Genomic DNA, 23,578 nt, shown 5'->3' with positions numbered 1-23,578 from the left:
TATAATCTGATTATAAAGTTAATGAGAACAGTTTCCTTTATAATAACGTATAATAACTATAGCTTTAATGAAATTCTCAACCATTATTGCCGCATACCATCAATTGGAGAAATCCTTGCATATTGCTCAAATAAACAGTGTTTAACTCCATTCAGGCCCTCAAAAATTTGTTTTCGAATACTTTAAACCCGTGTTTATATCTTTCTATTTGAAATGGTACGCTCCGACGCTATATGCGAAAAATTCGTAATTATATGCCTTCTCTACGTGATCGTTCACCACAATTAGAAATAAAAAAAATTTGTCAAGAAATATCTTTCTAGTGGAATAAATTAATTCAGCAAATCCATCTGAATAATCAAGAATAAGTGGGAAATGATTTGACAGGTATTGATTCGGGAATGAAGGAAGAGAAATTAAGCACCCTGGGGCCATGGTCAACCATTCACTGGATGAAAACCGCAGAGGGGTCAACAAATTCACTCTCTTTCGAATTGTCGGTTTCCTCCTCAGGACGCAGAAGTGGGAGCCAGAATATTTCCAAGACCTTCTGCCGTTCCCCGGAACCGAAGGTCACTCATCGACTCGCGAAACCAGTACTCCGGCCGATACCACGTTTAATTCTCTTTATTAGTGGAGTCTCTCTAGGATGGGCGAGGGTGCTAAACCTACTGGGAGAAGAAAAAAACCTTCGTTCACAATATATTACTCAAGTATCTACTGGTTGCACTAGTGGCTTATCATCAAGGATGTACGTTGCATTATTATCTAGTTCGCATTATTCGACGCAATTTTTTTAGAGAACTGTTTGCAATACGACCCATTTGTATTCTCTTAATTATTTTATTTATTTGAAACATTGCTATTAATGCTATTGCGTCGAAGTGCAATTGAGACAAATACTGAGAAAAAATTGAATAGTGGTAATTAATGTTGATGCATCTTAATTTTATAAATATTGGTTTGTATTTTCTCGGCTATTTTAGAACAATTACTGAATGGCGGCAAAAACCGTGTTGACGAAGCCTTGAGGCAGAGGAGAGAGTGATTCAATCAGAAAAGTTAACGCCAAAAATATTTGTGATTACATGAAATTTTCTAGGTAACGTAATAAAAACCACCCCAGTGAAAATATCCATCACAGAAAATAGAAATTATTATAGGGAAACAGAAGGAATAGGGAAATGTATAAACTGTCTTATAAAAAGATTGCTGATTCTGACGTGAGGATGGCGTATTATAAACTTATTTTAAGTCCTGAGGCATTAGATCCAAAAAGTTGAATTCAATTTCTCCTACTGACAGGCGAACCCCACTATTTTGACGATGCCTCCAATTCTGAGGACATCTTTTAGAGAGGGGCTTATTAACAACCACGGCTTACCACGCTATTTCGTCCCAGGTGAGTCGGTAGCGAGTACACCTCGATGATCATCTCGCGAATATTTCCCGCCCAAGAACGCGGAGGCCCCCCCACTCTCCCGCCCTTCCCACGCATTCTTCTCTTCCCGCACACTCATGGGTGCACGCGCCCTTCCTGCCACACCAACCGGAGAGTCAGTCGGTCGCCTTAGGGCCTTCCCCAACAGTTTCGTCCCGCAGAAACCCCTCCCTTGCCGTCCTCTCCCGCCACGAGGCGCTCAACACGGATGGAGAGTGGGGGAGGGTGGGGGAGAGAGGCGGGCCTCAGTCAGCCAGATAAACCGGCACGAGTCAACTTATAAAAGACTCGCTCCGCCATGCCTGCCTCATCACTTTCTCACCGATTCCCGTGTCGAAGGGCTATCAGAAAAGAAAGGTCGAGGATCGCTTTGTCACCTCGCAAGCCACGAATAATCACTTCGCCACGTTCATTATCGATATCCAACGCGACGAGATGCCTTCCCGACGGCCAAGCGGACACTTCGCCACAGCGCGGTGCGCCCTACGGCTCCTCTGCCTCATCGCGTTGGGAGTTGCCTCGGCTTCCGCCAGGAGGCGTCCACAGCCGACGGCGGAGGACATCGCCTTCACCCGTCACATCTCCAGGGTACAGAAGTTCCCGTGCTCGACTCCACAGCCACGATCCCTCTCCTCCTCGGACGTGATCGAGGCCGGAGACGTCCCAATCTTGACCACGGAGATTATATACCCCGTGATGACGGTGCTGCACCGGTGCGACGCCGGCTCCGGGTGCTGCATGCAAGGCTCCGGGCTGCTGTGCGGCCCTGGCAAGGAGACCGAGGTGCAGCTGGACTTCAAGCTGGTGGACGCCCACACGAAGCGGCTGAGACACGTAACCGTGACAGCGCACAACCACACCAAGTGCGCCTGCATGGAGAACTTCCCCAAGTGATTCTATTTCATTTTCGTGGGAAGCGAACGAGGATGAAAGAGTGCATTTATGTGCAAGTTTAAGAGGCTGAAACCCTCGTGCTAGGGAAAGTGGACCTCCCCTTCGAATATATGTAGACAGTGAGGTTTGTCATCGTTGGAGTCCATTCATTTCTAGTGGGAAGAAGGCTTGCGACATGCAGTGTGGGTGAGCTGTTCCAAGTGGTAGATTCATTGCTTGTTACTCTTTGGAATGAATTAGAGATTTCTGCCCCCCCCCCGTATACTCCCCTTCTATCTCTCTGTTCATTGTTGATCTTTGCTGGAGAACAAGGCATGCCACATCAACTGCACAAGGCATGCAGATTCCACTTGACTGTGCTTCATTCAGAATCAGGTTTTACCAGAACTGCAGTAGTCAATGGGTGGATTCCGTAGTCTTATTTCAGCATTACCAGCAGTCAAACCCAAGCTGAGAAGAAACTTCTTCACATCGATTGAAAATTTCTGAACTTAGTTTGAACCACCAAGAAAATGACAGTAGAAATGGTGATCCAAACTTAAATGTCTTGCATAAGAGATGCTCTTAGAGGAACTCTTAGTTGTACCCTCCCCGTTATGACTATCATTTTTACATTCCATAACTATAAGTATTATATGAAATCAGTATTTTTCGTAACCATTTACAAAGGGCTTGCACTGACAAGACTTTCATCAATGAATGTGTAATGAGTGATATTGAGGTTATGCTTACTAGTAATGTATCATTTTTATTGTGATAATGTAAATCTTGTATATTTATTTTTCCATTGAAATTTCCCATGATATTAGCTTAGCGATTAATTGATTTAGCTTGAGTTAATGTATGAGTATTTAACACTCTTGAGTTAAGAAAGGGAAAGGGTGTTCTAGTCAATTTTACAAAAACACCCACCTATTCCAAAATGGTGCTAAGAAGGATTTTTATTGATATTTATATTAACTTATGGACCAATAATTAATTTATTGATATTTACTTGATTGTACTGTCATATGTGATGAATGACTGCCTGTCCTAAAACACAAAGATGGTGATATACCATTCAGAGATTTTGAAGCAGAATATTGGTCTGTTGGTTGACAGTTCTGCTATTCTTATTGGTTGTATAAGTTATTTTCATTGGCAAGGAGATTTGTAAAAATTATTTATCCTTGCAATGAAGTAAAAACTGTAATTGTTCTTATGGGTAAGGTGCTTTCAAGCTCAAGTAAAATAGATTTTTTAATTAGATTATGTCAAAGCTCAATGTTTTATAAGCTAAATTGCAATATTTATTAAATGATTTTTGTACATTTTCATAAATATTTGTATCAAACCTGTGCAAATACTTTTGCACTAATAAATTATTAATTTTATAAAAACTTGACTTTTTTCATTTTGTATTCACTGATACCCGTTCTCATTCGTTAGTTAGTTGTAATAGAAAATATTTTTCCTATTCCTCCAAAAATAAATATGTAGGAAAATAACGTTCATTACCATTCTCTGCACTATGGTAGATTTCAGTTGGTTTCCAAACATCAGTGCTATAGATCTATCTTATAAAATTCTCAGACTAAAGCATCTTAAGCATGATACACCTATAGTATTCTATTATAACTAATGCTCATTAACATCATGTATCAAAGTATAATAGATACCTAAAAGGTTTAAGATTTCTTTATAATTGCAAATCAAGTTTTAGACAAATTGGAAATGGTGAGTCATTATATGCAAGCCATAGTCTTCACACCTGCATCTCCTCCTCGGTGTAGTTCATCTGCGATGTCATTCTTTGTATTTTTGGTGTCTTTTTCCCTTAACGTCGGTCTACCTTCACACACTGAAGAATTTTTCTTTTACTATCCCTCCTTCAACATCTTTCCTCTTAATATCTTTTGAATAATTTCATATGAAGTGCTCATTGCTATTTTCAATAACCTTAACAGTTCACACATGTCTAGCCTCAAACAAAAATTGTTTTGTTTTCTAATTTTAAGAAACTGCCGGAAACGGCGGCAACGGTAATTTTTAATTGAGTCTTCCGCAAAAGGCAATCCTGGTCAAGGCAAATAGCTTTTAGGCTTTGAAGTTCTTGCATTATAATGCACAAAAATTACATTAATTTATTTTGAAAAAAATAACATCAAGCATAAAAAATCTAGCATTAAGAGCAGCAGGGGAGGATCTGTTGGTAATTATATAATTATGGACTGAATGAAAGTGGTATGCTCCAAATGAAAATCTCTACTTATTGTATTCCTCTCTATCTCTAGCCATAGTTCTACCCTGACCTGTACTTTTCAAAATATGCACAGGTAAAAGAAGCATATTAAGAATGAGAAAGTGGAATAAAATGAAGGTAGGGCAGCCAAAATCAGTTAGGTTTTCAGATGATATAGCTTTTGATAGATAGTCAGCCAAAGCATTATAATGATTGTAAAGTGTATAAGGAAATCAGTATGATAGGTATGTAATGATAATCAAGGTCAATAAATCAATAGTTTTTTTGATTTTTGAGACATGGAAAGACTTAATTGCATGTTAAAATTGGTGGGCAGGGACTAAAAGAACTGGAAAAGTTTACCTTTCTGGAAGTATTTTGGACCAAGATGACTGAAGAAGAGGAATTTCATCATTCAAAAAAAACTCTGACAGGAGCAGAAACTTGGAGTTGGTGAGGAAAGTTGGTCATTGATGTAAGGTTATATTGAGGCAAGGTTATAGGCATTGATTGGTGGCCTTTAGGATATGGAAATGGTGAAGTATAGAAAAAGTAACATGGAGAATATAAACCACAATACACTAGTTATGTCAGGAAAGGAGAAAAGATTGTTTGGAGAAATCCAAAGAAGAGAAGAAGTTTTCAAAAAAAATTTTACAATTAAAAATAAAAGGTCATTCATATATTTGGTTTAACGTTAACAATATTATTGTATAAGGCGGCCACCATATCAATTTATTTTTTCTTCTTTGCAATTATTATTTGGGTGTAGTAAGTTAGGTTTTGGATGACACAGGCTGACCACTACAAATCTTTGCCTCAAAAACAAGAAAACCTGTCACTTTGTAGTAAAATAAACCCTCCTTCGATACTAGATACTTTCTTCCTAGCATAATTCCATCCAAAATGCCCATCCTTTTCTTTCCCCTACCTTGTCTACCCACATTCCTCCCCTTCATTAGTCTTTATAATTCCATTGCCAATCAAAATTCCCAGCATCCACATTTTCTGCATCCTTTGGATTGCTCCCAACAGTATTCGCCATTCTTCCACTATGCCTAATCCTTCATTGTTGGTTTTCCTTTTTGTCCATTTAACATTTCTCATTCTTGTCCACATCAACTTCTCAAATACTATGCAATCTACAGTAGCACAGCAAACTCTACGATATCATCTGTGTTCAACAGCTTACTTTCCACACCATACAAATCATGCTTCTTATCAAATTTTTGACTTATTTTTTTCATAATTCCTAATTCAACCTTCTTAACAACTATATCCTCTTGGTAAAAGCTTGTGTTAAGTAGTTCTTCATTTGTCCCTTCTACTTCAAAAAGAGAAACTGTTCCACTTGCTCTAGCTTATACCCTCCATTTTTAACGCTTGAATCAGCTTCCACCTTTTCTAAAGCCACTGAACCTTTGTTCTGTTTACATTGACTCATAACAAACCTATCACACTAACTTTCTAATGCACTCGGCAATGATGTCAACTCTTTTGCTGACTGGCTAATTAAAGATTGATTAGCCATGAAACTAACTGATTTTAATAATTCCCCACCACATTTCATTCTTATCTGCAGCTCCTCTCATGCTCATTTACCATTACATTAATGTATGCTGAATATCATGGGTTATAACAGGCAGCCCTACCTTATCCTCCTTCCTAACACTGCCCATACTGACTATTCCAACAGCCACAACAATCACACTCAACAGAGCAATAATACATTTACGGGTGGTGGACAAGTTGCCATTCTTCTATTGAAATAATATCTTCTGCAACATCTTAATTTATTCAGACCAATTTACTCTTGTAAATTGCCTTCCAAAAATCCACCATACAAACAAATCCCCTCCTTTCCCTTTCCTGAACCCTAACTTGTCATACCCTTTGTAATCATTTACTTGCCTCTTATTAATGTTCCTAAGCTCCTATGTCTGAAATCAAACTTATTCTTCCGTAGTCATCACACTATTCTGCTTGGAATGGAAACCAATGCCAATCTGATGAAATCTACCTACCATATGCTTCCCTCTTAATTCTATGATTTAACCCATTAAACTCTTCCACATTTTTCTATACTCTTAGGAGTATTTATTTGGGATAACTGATAACACAATCCATCCCTGTGACCTTGTTTGATTTCAATTCCCATAGTGCCCCTTCTATCTTGCAGTCAAGTAGATCTGGTCCTTTCCTCTCCCCATTTACGTCATAGTCTCTTTCTAAATCTAAGCTTGCTGTACTAATATCTTTAATCATAAATGCTGCATGTGTTCTTTCCATCTCTCTCACATCAGTCGTGGGTCAAATAATGATATTCCTGCAGTATCTGTGGTGATGCTCAGTGATTTTCCCATCTTACTTCCTGATAGTACTTTTACCTTCCTCTAAAATGCATCCAATTCACCTTACTCTTGTTAACTCTCCCGGTCCTTGCACTATATCTTCCACAGTGATTCTTTCGATGTATTAGTTTCCTACCTCAGTATATCATTCACTTTTTGCATGCCTTTCTACGTAATGATGTTTTCATTTTTTTATTTCCTTCTCTCGTCTATCTCCCTATCAGTCTATATGTATAATGATGTACACATCGTAACTCAAAAATTTGCTTCAAGTTTTAAATGCATTTTGATACATGAATATAAAAAGCATTGGGTAAGTAACAGCAATTATTTCAAACATACTTAATGTGGAAGCATTAATTGAGTTATAACTTTGAAAATACTTTGAAATTATGTGATTCATGAGATTTTTTCATTAAAATTATTAGTAATCATTTGGGTTTAGCCATTCACTTCGAACGGTAGAAGTATCAGTATAAGAATGTTACGTTGCAATCCTATAGCAGACAATTTGTACCAATGAAATTCATTCATTGCAATCATATGCTGCAGAATATATAATGAATTAATTAATTAGTACTCTACCATTTAAGAGAGGTTATGGTTGGACAATGGCCTTTCATATCATGGTATTTCTTAGCTCCATCTAACAGGAAAACATAACAACCCACATTACATTAAACTTGAAATGAAATGAAATAATTTACTTTGTAATTCAACACACTTAATTTAAAAAACACGACCCAGGTTTCGACGTTGAATGTCATCAAAGTATTGCTTCACCCAAAAGCTTTCGCCATTTCATGCAATGATCAACTGCTTAACCTCTATCCCTATGTCAAAATTCAATGTAAATAAGGAAGTCAATGTAATTAAAACGTTAGCAGTAAAAAATGGTTATTCAGAAGATCTAACTAATAAACTTTACCGGAATAAACTTACAAAAATAGCCTTAAGCCACATTTACAATCCCAAAAATTTAAAAGGTCCCACTGCCAAATGGCAGAGAATACTATATCTAGGGACTATTTCTCAAAAAGTAATTAAAGTTTTCCTTAAGAAAAAATTAAATGTGCCTTTTACAGTGGTTCTTGCCTTAAGATCCTGATATCTCACACTAAAGACAAAGTCCCCAAAAACGAGAGGAGTGGAGTGTATGAGTTAAAGTGCTCAGAATTTAACAGAAAGTATATTGGGCAAACAGGATGGAAATTTAAAGAAAGAATTAAAGAACACCAAACATGTGTAAAAACTAAGAACATAACATCCCTATTTGCAAAGCACCTCATCGAAAGTGACCACAAAAGTGACTTTTTGATGAAAATTATTCATTTTGAAAATAAAGGTTGAAGGCTTGATGCTTTGGAGCAGTTAGAAATTTTGAAATGTGTCAGTTAGAAAGATGAACTTGCCAACAAAATTTTGTATCCCTCCCACTCCCCACTCCTAGACCTGCCACTCTTCTGAGTCAAAAGATGTAATTCTCTTTTCTTCCCAGCTACATTGTAACCTTTTTACCCCTCCAACCTCCCTCTCTGACCAACCCCCCCTCCTATGATCAGAAGGTATATATAGCAAGTTTGCTTCTATGAGGACCACCTGATGATGACGTTCAACGTCAAAACCTGGGTCATGTTTTTTTAAATAAAGTGTGTGGAATTACCAAGTAAATTATTTCATTTCATTTCAATATGTTATGCAAATTCCATAAAGTTACGCCTGAGACAACAAATTACATTAAACTGTTCCTCAATGGCACATATTTTCCAACTCCCTTCATTCCATCCAACAACAGAGTACAAAATCTTTTAATATGGAAAACAACTTACTCTCTAACTCATGAAAAAACTCCACCAATATGTTAGATACAAGAGTTATTCAGAGGAAAAACTGGTCACAGCACTCCATACCTTTCTCATTCCAAAGTGGAGTGCTATTCCCAGGTTATCCATTATATTTCCCCATGGATGGGAGCTTACATCCCACCAAAATTATCTTAGTTCACAGTCATGCAAACTTTGGACTGAATCTCAAAAACTGTTAAAATGCTTAAAATTGATTTAAAATCTGGGTTTTATCTGCTTCCTTTGCATCCACAATCCATTAAATATTACAGTATGTACATTTAAAACAAATATTTTTTACCGGACTCCCTATGGTCTACACCATGGCATTTAAACGTATATAACAAAGCTGGGCTATGGCAGTGGTCATAGAAATTCGGAACAAAGTCCACTTGCACATGATGCCATATCTAGACGATTGGCTATTTTTTGCATACCTTATACAAAATGAGGAATTGAGCAAACTAACATTCAATTTTTCTTCTCGAATCTGAGGCTATATGCATCAGCTCATTTTTATTCAATTTAATGAATAAATTATTCTCTATAAATATTTTCTAGAGACCCTGTCTCATATTGAACATTTTTAAAAAACGATAAAAGTTTGTCACTTGGCCACATATTGAGGAAATTCCCCAATTATCTGAACAGCATTCATAAAAACATTTTACAAGTTTACAAAATAAATTGAAGATGGTTCCTACTTTATCTTGTGAGTTGCTCAGGAGAAGGCATGATGGAAACCTTGGATATTCTGTTTGTTACAACTGGAAGCCACATTTAAATGTGGATTCCCATCATCATTCATGCCAGAAAATTTCCATTTCATTATGATGTTACATCATCACACCTACCTAGTATCTGATTATGAGAATACTTCTTCTTAACGTCTCTTCAATGTTTCAATAGTGGAAGGTAGTTGATCATGGAGATGGACTTAAATGTGATGACTTCCTGAAGCATTCAGTGTATCAGCTCACTCTGATTGAGCCCAATGAAATCCTCACCCATTATACTTGTTAGAACCCACGGGGATTCATTCCTGACATCACTACATTAAGGGCATTGCAAAAATCTACAAAAACTAATTAACTTAAAACCCAAGTTTGTAGATAATCTGATGTCACGAAGGCATCCCAGTTACCTTCCAACTTCTACATAAGGGTAGTCCTCCAGAGCTGAGGAAATGAGTTTCATTCCCTCCTTCGGCACCAGAGACCAAATAATTAACGGCTCTCTGAAGTCCCAGTGTGTCAATAACTTAAAACTACCAGTAATTTTCAAACTTTGTTCTCTCCTGGACTTTCACTAGGAGCTACATTAGCAAAAAATCACCTAGAATTGAAAAATGTCATCGCTCTGATCAATGTCATTTTTACTGTTGAAATTTTTCAAGGTATAGTAATCGGGCATGATTTCAATGAATATTGTAGTTAGTTTCACAGGAAATGACTGCATTTGAATTTTTATAAATTATGCCAAAATTACCAATATTTAATTATCATGACTTAAAGGCAACAATAACAACATAGATTATGCAGCCAAATTAATGACATCATGACTTTTCACTAAGTTTTAGATGAGACTGATAAAAAGTTAACGGCATTCATGAGGGCAAAACTCAAGATGATGATGATGTTGATAGTTCTTCAACCTTTAAATACTCGTGTGATATTAATAATACTATCAAAGCTTTGTTTACATCTCTACCTGTGCAAATAAATTTTGGTAAGTGAGCTGGGTTGATTAATTCACATCTAAAAAACTGTTATTACAATTTCCAGAATGAGAAGGCTAAAATATATAAATTGAGAAGGACAATTCCAGAAAGGAACAGGTAAATCAATTTATCAGAAAAAATAAACTAAATATAAATAGAATATTTTAAATTTAATATGGAAATGGAACTATACATTGAAGTTCACTAAATGATTTGCTTCTAGGGTCCCTTTTAACCAAAATCTTATTCCATGAATTAAAAAATTGCCTTGATCTGATATTTACCAAAACCTTCACCACCATAGAAGACAATAATTAACTCGGAGGCTTGACTTGAGAGGTGGTGAAGGTAGACCTACCTTAATGATGGCCTGTGAAATTCACACATCGGTGTTGAGATGACAGTCATTTCCTTGTGCCGCTTCTGGTTTCCTAGGAACATCTGGTATCCGTAAAATCACATAACTTGGTTGAAGTTAATGGTGCCCAAAGTCACCAGGAATTGAAGCTGGGATTTGCGATCAGCAGTCGAAATCTCTACCAACCAAGCTTTTGCATCACCTTTATCGCAATAAAAATATACTGCCGACATGGGAATCTAGTTTCCTATTTCAAAATATTGTTGAATGAAACGTTTTTTCAACTATTAGGGAAGCATGCGAACGAGGAAATCTGTAGACAAATCTTGTTAGCGCTTAATTATACGTCGTCGTTAACCGAGACGACTCTACTTTTTCAGCTGTTCTCCAAAACTTCATAAACACTATCAGCACCACCGAATGACGTTAGAACCGAATCAACTACAGGATATCTGATAGCTCAAATCATTTTCATCGGCAATGCCTTCCGATTTTTCAATTGTGCTCGAGAGTTATTTTACTATTTTTTCACTTCTTACAAATAAAGAAGACACTTGAGCGAACTCTCTGTCTACGAAGCCCAGTTGCACTGTGATCTTTTCTTCATAAACCATCCTCTCACTTCGTAAGTCCATTCACTTCGACGCCGAGCCGGAAGACTCATCCGACAGAGATACCGGTAGAAACCAAAATGAATTAGCGGACATGTACTATATATTACATGATTGGTCGGCTATGACGTAAGGAGGGAAGGGGGGGGGGACTAAGGGAGTAAGGGGTGAGGGCATGGAGTGAACTTTCGCCCTTCATGGATGAGGGTTTGAAATCCCCAACCTGTTGGTCAAATGGCATAGCCAAAGTTTGAAATACGGAGGAGAGAGAGCTCGAGGGAGGGGGGAAGGAGGTAGAGAAGGTATGGAGGGACTGAGGGGGAAGTGGAATGGGGGAGCGAACACATTTGTGAAGAGGGATTTCCAGTAGTACCACCCTCCGTGCGACATCCAGGTGAGGAAGACCACGGTTGTGGTTTGAACCTGGACTGTCCCCGCGGGAAGTCGGCGCATTATCTACCGCACCGATTGCCTCACACGTGAAAGGATGGAGGGGTATTTAGTTTGTCGAGAGAGACCATTCAATAATGGATAATTATAATGAAATAGATACAGACATTTCCAACCTTTCCAGCCAACCTTCGGATCGATTGATTACCGCGATACTATTGCACACCTCACTCGGGTGTAAAGTGAACTGGTTGAGAAAATTTTACGCCGTTAGATTTACCATCTCAACAACCAACCAACCCAACAACTAAAATGTCTTCCGTCAAGTCAGGATGTGCCAGTCAAACGCTGAAGAAAGTTTGCATACGTCGGTAAGTTTGTGATGCACTCCATATGGATAAGATGAAATTTTCCTCCGATGACATAAAGCTGAGGCACGATAGCTCCAGCCAGCTCTTGCAACGGGACGAAGGGTTCAGAGAGCGAATGAAACAGAATTTGAACACAACCTACGCCTAAACTGTGTGATTTTTCGACTAAATTTTATGGAAAACCATGGTCGGCAAAGGAGAATTAACTCACCTCGTATCCGTATGTGTGGACTTAACCCTCTTTGTCTTACTTATTGCTAATATAAGATGGAATCTGCCCTCGCCTATCAAGAATGTGTTCAGGATAATTATTCCTTAACCCAAAATATTATCGGCAAAATTATTTTCAATTCGGCTCCTTTTTCATCGCTTTCAGCTAAAAGGCAAATGTAAATTTACGGACCAGAACTGTGGGATTACACCTGCATGTATGGCGAGTTGTAGTCTTTCAGCTGATCATGATAAGTGTTGGTCAAAAGCGGGCGTCAGCTCTCTTATCTCAAAATATGATTGAAAAGAATCACGAACGTAATTTCTCTCCTCTGTACTGCACATCCAAGTAAAAAATACGAAAAAAGATAAACCGTTTTGAATCTAAATAACAAACACACAGGGCTTTTAAAGGAACCTTTCTACTCCCCTTCATCTCATACGCAGCCTTTCCCCCTTGCCTATTTGAATCGCCGCCTTGACCGTCAACGTGTCTTCCTTTGTGCAATTTCATAGTGCAACTTTCTCCGTTACCATTTTGACCCACGTTGATCAGAAGATGCCTTTATATCTGGCCGCCCTTATTCCCATCTCGCCTTCCTCCTCCCCCTCCGATCATTGAAACCACATCTCTACCCTTTTATTCCCGAGCATTTACCCTCGCGATCCCATTTCACCTTTCCTCCTGCTTGGTGATAACTGAATGGTCGAAATAGATATCTTTAGAAATAGGAAAATCGAAATCTTTTTTGTGAATATTATACAGTCTACCTCCGCTCTGCATCATAAACTGCCATTTTCCCAAATATTTATCAGAAGGGGAATTTCCAATAACATTTCTATGTTCGATATTATTTTCATTTCTGCATGCTTGTACTTATGCAGCGTCAAAGAAAATTCATTGGAAGAATTGAAAAGAGTAAAGAAATTTTTTTAGAGGGATCCTCAAAAACTTTCAATTTGGGTCTTATAAAAAAGTCACAGAGAATAATATGATGCTTTGGATCACAAAGACTTCCGGATTTCACGGTTTGGATCCTGGAATTAAAAAAGGATTAGTTATCCAACTTATTATTCAGCTTTGAAATGGGTGGATGCGAACAGCAGGCTCGGTAGTGATGGAAAATTACTTCCAAGTTCAGTTTTCCAGGGACACAGCTCAAAAGTAATGAAAGTGGTCAAACTCCGAAGGATTACAAGCGTAGCACAGAATGAGACAGTAGTATTCGGTTAATGAGTCTTCTCTTTAACCCTTATCAAGAAATGGGGCTCAGGCACCGGGGAGTAGGGACGAGCAAGCGGGGCAAGGTTGGGCATCTCTGTTGTGGTCGTAGGAGCCTACGACCGACGGACTCAAGAGACAGGGTAGCAGGTGAGGAATCGGGGGTAAGGAATGGGGGCCCTGCTCCAGGAGCGTCTCGCTTTGTATAGCATCGCGCCTTCGGGGGGGAGGGACTTCCAAGTAGCTACATTGTAGCAACAAGGGAGTAGCGGGCATTGTCTTGTCTTGGTTTCCGAGAAACCCACACTACATCACCATACATTGCCTGGTATGCTTGGGTGTTCACCAATAGTGTTGGTTTCCGAGAAACCCACACTACATCAATTCTGTACTCTATGAAACTTTAATTCTCATTTACTTTGCTTCCATTTGGAACAACATGTGCTTGAGTCAAGTGGAGTTTCAGTTTCTATGCCCTTGTCATATTCTTCCTTTTGAAGGAAGATATGAATGGTAATTGAAGCCAAATTATTCCTTCTACATGTATACATTCCATAATACACACATTAGGAGGCTGTAAGATGTGGAAGATTTCATCATATGGTTCATTATTCAATATATGTTTTACACATCTGGGTACTGAATTATTTTTTTTAATCATTAAATATTGCAGATAGCCTTGATTTTACAGCATGAATCTAAAATGGCCACTGCAACCCTTCTGTATAAAATCAAATGAAATCAGCAATATTATTGTAAGAAAGTGAAACATTTACATTTACAGTTTAAATTTTTTCAGAAAATGTTCAGCACTATTTGTATTTTTCAATTAAACACATACACATATTTCTCCTATCGATGGACTATATGCACATATTATTAAATGTGCATTATAGGAGGCATGAGAAAAAGATTCAACGACTTATTTAATTAACCAACCATTTATAGCTTCCAAGAATATGTGCTAGAAAAAAACATCCATGTATATAAGACAGGTAACAAAGGAAAGGTAATGAATGGTGAGATAGCTTCCTTCTTTGAATATCAGCCTCCTCATCCTTCCCTTAGCTCTCAACTTTCCATCACTTATGTCACAAAATAAAGGTGGACTCCAGTATGGCATAGCAACCAGAGCTTACTTATCGACTCAAACATATGACTTGAATATATATGTACTGCGATCCAGTTTTTGCACTGGACTAACCCATTAGATATATTTGAATGGTTTCTTACAGCCAATATGGTTAGCATGTCATTCTTTATGTTTTTTTGCTAGTAATTTATTTCATCCTTGGAATGGATCTAAGTACCTTCTGTAAGCCACTAAAATAATGGCGTGTGTGTAACCTATTTCTTCATGGTAAGTGCTAGGTAAAGAATGGTGTTTGCTATTTGGTACTCAACTTATTTAAAGCATGATTACAGATGGACCTGGAGTTATGAAGCTTTTTGGTACCTTCTAAGGGATATGACTAGATAAATAACTCTTAACATGATTAATCATATTCTAGAACAACAGTGACTTAAATTACATCTGAATTAAAGATGATCAGACTGTCAATCGATGCATTCAAATATCTTTCCAATGTCATGCATGGGTGATATATAATTGGAATTGATCTGCATATCGCCATAATTTTGCATAACTTATATATGAATCATATTAATCAGGAAATAACCTAAATAAGAAATTACTGAACAATAAAACAAATTACAGTAATACCCCTGATGGATGATTTGACAGATCAGGGTAGAGTTCGTCTAAATGGCACCCAAAAATTACTCAGCTTAGGTGAATCTAAGGGTGCCCAGGAATCCAATCAGGACCCTCTGACAGGAAGCCCAGGGCTCTTATCTACTAGACTGCCATATCCCTTTGCATAATAAACATTTCTGGAAATATAATTTTCATATTATTTAGTAATTGTGAAAAAGCCCATGATAAAATTACGACATTAATGAGAGTTTAATATTGGGTAATCAACCGGTTTAGGTAGGTTTTTGGATGGACACAACTACCAAATAAATATTTTGTGACTGCTAGCAAAACACAAAATCCAGCATCCTACTCTACATCAGGTCCCTCTTCATCTCCGAGTACTTTCTTCCCTCCATCATCCAATCCAGCATCCCTATCCTGTTCCTTCCCTTTCCGTGTTTGCCTAACATTCTCCCCTCTATCACAGTCTTCAACATCCCACTGCCGATCAATATGCCCTACATCCATTTTTCCTGCCTCCATATGATTTCTCCCAACAAACACCTCTCTTTGGCCACCATACTAAGTACTTCCTCATTTGTTTTCTTCTCGGTCCATTTCACCTTCTCCATTCATCTCCACACCCACATTTCGAAAGCCTCCAATCTACATTTATCCTCCTGCTTCAATGACCACGTTTCCATAGCTACGCTCCTTGAAAATATCCACATTTAAGCAGCATGGGTAATGTTAATATGGTAAAATAAATCAAGATATTCACAGAAAATTCATGATGATACAATTTATTTGTAGCGATGAATGATAAAATAATTTGAAAATATGCACATAATTGAGAATTTTAACTGCAGCAATTCTTCCTTTTAATCCAGATATATAGAGATAAACTTTGCAACAAAATTTTATTCTATCAGACTGATTTTAGTTTTCCATTACATCTCTATCATGATTCTGGCCATTATAATGCAAGTGAACTTTTGCTTAATAAATGCTCGGCTGTATATTTTACTGTTCAACAGTACCACAGAGTTTAGGAAACAAAGATTTTTATACTCCAGATGAGTCATTAAAAATATAATTACATGTACATTTCTTACACTAGATAGAATACTTTCACATTAGGAATCATGCACTTATTGAAATAAGTGCGTTGTTATGTACAAGTGTTAGTTTAACTCCAGTTCAGTCACCACCTCAGTGAACACAAATCACTCAGAAGTCGTGAAGACCAAAATACAAACTTGAAGGTGGATTCAATCACAAAGTTTCTCAGGTGAAACACACAAAGCATACAAGGAGGAGGGGGATAAGAATATCTATATCACAGAGAACTGAGGTTTCCACTAAACTAAACAATTGAATGCAATAAGTCCAAAATAGACCACTGACTGAAATCTTGCCCTAGAATTTTGAGCACTGACAAAAAAACACATTCCAATCAATAGGTTTGACACCAGTTTAGAACTATCAAAAGTGTCATTTCACATTGCTACCAATGCTCTGAAAGTTGACAGGTTTTTCACTTATCTTCACATTTAAAATGAAAGCCTACTTGCAAAGAAGTCATGGGGATCTGAAGGATTCAAAGTTTAAAGTGGCTAAGTTGAAGCACAATCTGCTTAAACTGGTGGTATTTTCAGAGTCTGACCCCTCAAAAAACATGGTCTATTCTTCCTACAGGCATCATTGAGTCAATTTTGGACTTCACATCAATTCGACTAAGGAGTTCATCTTTTTTCATAAAAAAGCTAAACTTAATAAAGGAGAGAAACTTGCTCAGTGAACCACAGTGTTTCTAATGCCATTAGTCTTTCATATGTGTGTAATACGACATCCCCAAAAAGCTCTATTTCTTTGCAACAGCAAAACTTTGAACACTTAACATTCACAGTTGTTTATATAAGCATTTTAACAGGACTAAACAATGCACAATCACCACTGCTCTTAGCTGAATAAAGGGGTGCACTTGACTAGCATGAAGCATATTGGTTGCGAATCAATGCAACATTGAGATTCCTACACAGTATGCATCTAAAACACTGAACTGTAAACCCCACAAATCATAAAAGTAAACCAAATAACTCTTTTGTCTGAAGGATCATCTCCAATAAAAAGTTAAAAATTAAAACGAAAAAAATGATGGTTAGAAAAATTACAAATATACCTTATCTTCTTCCTTTAGATGGTTTTTTTTCTATCACAAATAATAAATATAAACCCTTTTTAGATTAGATCATAAGTAATTCAGTGAGTGAATGTTACAGTTACAGCATTGAGTGTCCTTTTTTTTTGTGCTAGTATTTGAGAAAATGGTGATCTTTGGAAACCATGAGGACATTCATTTACAGATGACAATTACATGAAAGCCATAAATTTTAATCAAGGAAATATAAACCAAAATCACATTCACTAACCATCTCACTTATCATGTAACCATAAAAAAAATGCATGTAAATGGTGCATTCTCAGCTTTCACATTTCCACTTACTCAACAGCAAAAAAATTTGCATTAGATGAAATTTAAAAAAATATCATTAACTGTTAGAAAATAATACCCTGGGGGGGGGGGGTTAAATATAACAAAAGGGATGGATGAAATGCCTCTAGTGCTTGAATTGATAGACATCCATGAAGATTAAAATTCACTAAAGTCATGGATCAAAGAGCATGGATTAAGGAATGGATTTATGACAGCCATTCATCTTTTGTTATATTTTTAAAACTTTAACTTAAACACGTGACCTCATTCTTTAAATTAAAATTTTGATATAAAATTAAATAAGTGTATTTATCTCTCCATAAGCTAATGAATAATCAAAAAGAAGATTTTTCAAGGGATAAAATTAGAATAATTTGATGTATTAAGTAGCATGAGTAATGGGCAAATACTTATTTGGAGTGGATAGTCCCATTTAATGTTGCCAAAAATTTTTCACTCCAGTATGCCACGGATAACGGCAGAAAAATATGTGAGGAATGAAGTCTGCTTTTGGTGACTTACACCATGGAAGCTTTAGATAAGTGGCAAGAATGGTAATTAAGATCTTTCATATCTCAAACCCCCGAGTCATTAAACATCTCAGATCCTCCAGACTGCTCAAATCAAGCAAGAATTCTATTGCATAATGGCATAAACATACATAAAGTAAGTTTAAGTGTCAGACTTTCTGAAATATTCATACCCATTTTAGTAGATTTTAGACCCATAAGGTTTTCAGTAGCATATTAATGGCATGATTATGGACCACAAATTATGCTGACACAAAGTTTCTTTACAAAGCATAATTCACCACAAATCATTTGGCCCCTTTGAGTCAAACTCCACTATTTAGGGCAGAGTTACATACATCAATTTCAACAATTTCTGCTTTCTCAATGGAAGTCTATCAATTCTAAATGTGTTAGTTAGTCCACAATTCAAAATATTTATTAACTAGAATACCCATGAATGCAGCTCACAATTAATAACCGATTCCTAATCATGGACTCTCACTTCGTATCGGTGAGCTCATTACCAATTTGGCAGGTGATGTTAATTAAAACCAACTTACTTGATATCTTTGTTAGAATATCTCACAAAATATACCTCTTCTTGATGATACCATTATATGCTCTTTCAGCATTACATATTCACAGTCACCAAAATACATGAGGTGATAATCTATTTGCAATCCATGCTACCACTTTCTGTAAAATGTGTTGCAAATGGCTCCTTCAGGGTTGACAGTTTGTCTTCCAACATTTATCCACAAAGTTATACTTTAAAATGAATTCACTATCAACTGAGCTTACCACAATGTAAAAACACAAACTAATTCTGCAAATGGGCCCACTACACCTCTCAAAAACTTTCTGCATAAAATACTATTATGCTGCCTCGGAACAGAGTAAACCCACTCTCTCATATTCACAAAAGTAAAACGCCAAAGTGTATACTCTTCTTCTCACCACAGAAATGAATATGTAAAGGAAATAAAAAATATAATGGAACTCTATAAAGTAAAAAAAATTTAGAGGAATAGGCAGGCATTAGTCAGCTGATTCTTAAAATCTCTAACTAATGCTTTAGAATTCCACAAGTACCAAGAATATGCCCAAAATATTTCTCATGGCTTACCAACACAACACTAGCTTTAGTTTGAAATCAAACTAAAACCCTGCTTAGTAAGGCATTATCACTGCCAACACTGTCTTCGTAGCAGTATGCTGGTTATTTCTCAAAATAACTGCCAAAGAAAGAAAATCTATAATTTTCACCCTCTTCACTGGTTGCCAACGTAATGCATGGTCCTCCAGAATTTATCCTCCTGCATTCTGGAAATAGTGTCTATTCACCCTCGCAAGCTGCTTAAGGCTTAAATGTCATTTTATCATGTGGATGGCAAATCACAGGGAAAAGAACTTGAGGAAGGCATGAGGAGGTATTGGCACATGTAATGAGTCCTTGTCAACATCTTCTAGCTTCTCCAAGAAAGCTGGGTCCTGGTCAATGATGCAAGGATGGCCACTAGATTTCCAAAAGAGACATCTACAGTTTCTACATAACTGTAACATCTCTGCATATTCTTCTCTGAGCCCTACAGACCTGAGAAAATAGAAAAGGGTAATCATATTTAGTTACATGAAGATCAACATCAAGACATCTATTCCAACTGCCACCAATGCAGTTGAACTGTTTCTCAAGTATTCAAGCTTGTTGAAAATAATCAGAAGCATGAAGAATAAAAAAATATTAAAGATTGAGTAAATTTTTTTAAACACTTGGTGCCATATAACACTGCTAAAGAAATATTCACTATATGTAAATGACAGCAGGGTGCATGACAACAGCTGGACAATATTGACTATAAAATTCCTGATGTTTTACACCACATGTAAAGGTCATCATTGGCATCCAAATAAGCTTGACATATGTGCTGAACAGTCATAACCTAAAAATGGTTGCAATGCTGAGAACAATTACAAAGTATAACCGAAGAGATTAATGAATGTGCATGCGCTGGTCACTTGGTGACAGAAATTATTCGGTTCTTCGGGTATCTGAGGTTGACAGTATATGATGTTGTCACAAAGTATCATGAGTCAGAAAAGTCCGACAACATTTTTCCAACTCCGGGGAAGAAAACTCACTTGAAAGAATGAGTTTTCAGGATGCCTGGCATCATCCAACGGACTCTGGAGCTCATTTTCGAGGATCCTGGTCAATCGATCCAAAAATTGTCATCAGTTGTCAATTTGAGTGGAAAGACTATGGTATTGAATTTTTGAGGAGGAACTCCCCTCCAAGTTTTTCAAAATTAAAATAAGACATGCTTTCCAAAACCTCAAGGGCAAAGTGAGTTGAATGTTGCAACTTGCATTTGTGTTCCTTAAAAAAACAATGCTGCTGGACAAATCAGAATTTTTCTGAGGAAAACATTTTCACTGTGGATACTAAAACCAATCGTAGGAATGACTGCTGGCTTTCTCACGGCCCTGAAGATGTCCCCGTTGCTTCTAGAACAAAATTTCAGGTCAATGTTCACATGCTAGGAGTTGTGTCCAGTGAGGGTGATGTCATGCCACAGCATTTCTTTAACAAAGGGGAAAATAGCAATAAAAAAGTTTATTGGCGTGCTCTGACAAATATAGTGAAGCTGTGGATGGAAAGTGTGTCATCTGGAAGGCTGTGTTTCCAGCAGGACACCAGACTGCACGAGTCATTTGGTGCAAAATTGGTTATTGTACAACATCAATAAGTTTTGGTCCAAAGAATACTGGCCTCTCAACAGCCCAGATTGAAATCCATTGGACTACTGTGTGTGGAGAATGGTTAAAAGGGTCACCAACAAATCCTGACATCCAAATGTTGCATAATTGGGCACCACTATTGAAATGACATTCATTGGTTTGGACTGTGGCACATTAAAATGGGCCTGTGTATGCTTCAGATCAAGAATGGAGGCTGTCATTCAAGGAAGTTGGGGATACATTGAATAAATTTGTTGTTTATGATCCTAAAAACATTTTAGTACAAAAAATTTAGTAAAAATTTCCATTTCTGGAATATGCTTGAAAAAATTCTTTCATTTGTCCAGAGATTTCCACTGCACCCTGTCCGTATACATTCTATATTAAATATTGCATCTACATATTTTCTTTGGCAACTTCACTAATTCTAATTCACAAGATGAAAAATTCTCCAGCATACAAGGGTGCACAATGGATCGATTACTTTTTGTACAGTTTTACATTGTAATTGCAATTAAATTTGATTTGAAAACACCTATAAGGCTGAGGCTGACATTTTATGAAATTCCATTTAAGATGAACCAAATAATTACTTAATCTTTTCACAGAGTAATAAATGACTTTGCACCAACTATTTTCACCATATTACGTCATCTCCATTAGAGTTCTTTTGGTGCTTACCTTATAATTTCTACAGAGTAGTGATAAGTCAAAATAAAGACCTTTATTCCAGTGTGATAAGTATTAATTTTTATGCCAAAAGATTATGATCACCTTTGGTTTTTTTATAGCAACTCATCCAGAAGGCACAGAGGACAAGGTTTTTATGAAATCCTGGAGCAATGATGTGAATCACCTCTGGATTAAGGATTTATGAGAGCAATAGAAATCAGAATCATATGGAATCGAGTCGCTATTTCCTTCAGATTCTAGACCAGCTGCCATTCAGTTCAGGGCTCATTTAGAGGTTCATGAAAGTTCACAGAGCAAGTATGTAAAATGAATATTCTGTAAATATCCACAGCAGTGTTTAAGCAGGGGGAAACAACTCATGCTAGAATTATTTTATGAACAGAGCTGTTAACTCAGTATCACAAAATCAATTATTATTATTATTATTACTATTGGTAGTCTACCATTTAAGGTAGGTTTTGGATAGACACAGACCATTAGATCACATTAGACCACAGATCACTACATTTCTTAGCCTCTTCTAACAAGAAACAACCTAACACTCCACATTACATGTGTTTTCTTCTCCAATTCCACATACTCTTTTCCTCCTTTAATTTCATCCAAAATCCCTAACCTTTTCCTATCCCTATCTCTTCTGATTTGTGTCCTCCACTCATCCATCAAAGTGTCCAGGATTCCATCCCCAATTAAAATTATCTGCATCCACCAATTCTAAAGAAGCAGGTAAGATTAATACAACTGATTATTATGCATGCAATTAGTTAGCCTGTTGGATGCAATACGCATCAATTCAATATTATGTAGAAATTAATAACCACTACCTGCTACTTGGCTGTTAAGGTGTGGTTAGAAATGACAGGAAGCTGTATTATATTTCCCTGTCAGTAGTGATAGGCATTGCCAGAAATCTAGCAATGAGCATTACAAACATGATGAATAGTAGCAATTAAACATAGAACCATGGCTTAGTGGCATTTCGGCTGATGATAATATATAAAGAATGAGAATTATACAATATAGGAAATTTTTATATCTTTGAAAATTCAGTTCAGGATGCTTTTATTGATAATGAAATTCAGGGTCGCCCTGCTTTTTCAGAACTTGTCAAAACCTTATGTAAGTTGTATGAGATGTCAATAGGTTTTTAATAATTGGAAGTATGAAATTCTTAATAAGTAGTAGATAAAGTCAAATATTAGGTGGACGAAGTTAAACATTAAGAAGAACAAGTCAAACAGAGCATTAGATAATCAATGGGGTCCATTCTGATCCAAGTTTTTTGCCTCAATGTATTTATTTTCATTTTTACAAGAGAGTTTGAAAAATACTTCTGATGTAGCTCCCAAAGTGTCAGTTTAATGCCTCAATTTGTAATTGCAATTCCTGTAAGTGACAGCATTTCAATTATTTTTTTATTGTGTTATAGATTGGGAAATGATTAAATTAGTTTATTTCTATGAATATCAAATTTTAGTTGTTTCTAACCCAATCTAAAACTAGTGTCAATCTCATGCTGGTTTGGTAATTATTATTATCAGCAGATATAAATAAGAATCATTAATTTTATTCCCTGCAAAAAATAGGCAAGGATAGATCATGTTATTATCCAATGAAGAACAAATTGCACACTGCTTACTATATATCCCAGTAGAGTATCATCTAGCATAGAATATCCATACATTTCTAACAGTTGGATAAATATTATTATGCATGGAATGTAAGAAGTCCTTGAGAGACAAAAGCTAAGAACCAATCAAATTAAGGAAAAGGAGGTATTCCAGGAGAACAGAAGGACCAGGACC

At 36.8% G+C, this 23,578-nt stretch overlaps 1 protein-coding gene across 1 annotated transcript in view; it reads right to left on the bottom strand.

Moving 5' to 3' along the window:
• Positions 1 to 16,119: 16,119 nt before the first annotated feature.
• The window catches only part of LOC139696319 (F-box only protein 32), a 72,601-nt gene continuing 65,142 nt past the window's right edge, over positions 16,120 to 23,578 (bottom strand). The window contains exon 8 of the mRNA XM_071595031.1: positions 16,120 to 19,935. Coding sequence (XP_071451132.1) covers positions 19,737 to 19,935 — 199 coding nt within the window. The 3' untranslated portion in view covers positions 16,120 to 19,736. The remainder of the gene's footprint in view (positions 19,936 to 23,578) is intronic.

The sequence above is a fragment of the Hetaerina americana genome, unplaced genomic scaffold, assembly GCF_022747635.1.
Source record: "Hetaerina americana unplaced genomic scaffold, ioHetAmer1.1.p SCAF_7, whole genome shotgun sequence".
Taxonomy (NCBI): domain Eukaryota; kingdom Metazoa; phylum Arthropoda; class Insecta; order Odonata; family Calopterygidae; genus Hetaerina; species Hetaerina americana.
This window is presented reverse-complemented; position numbering and strand designations above follow the sequence as displayed.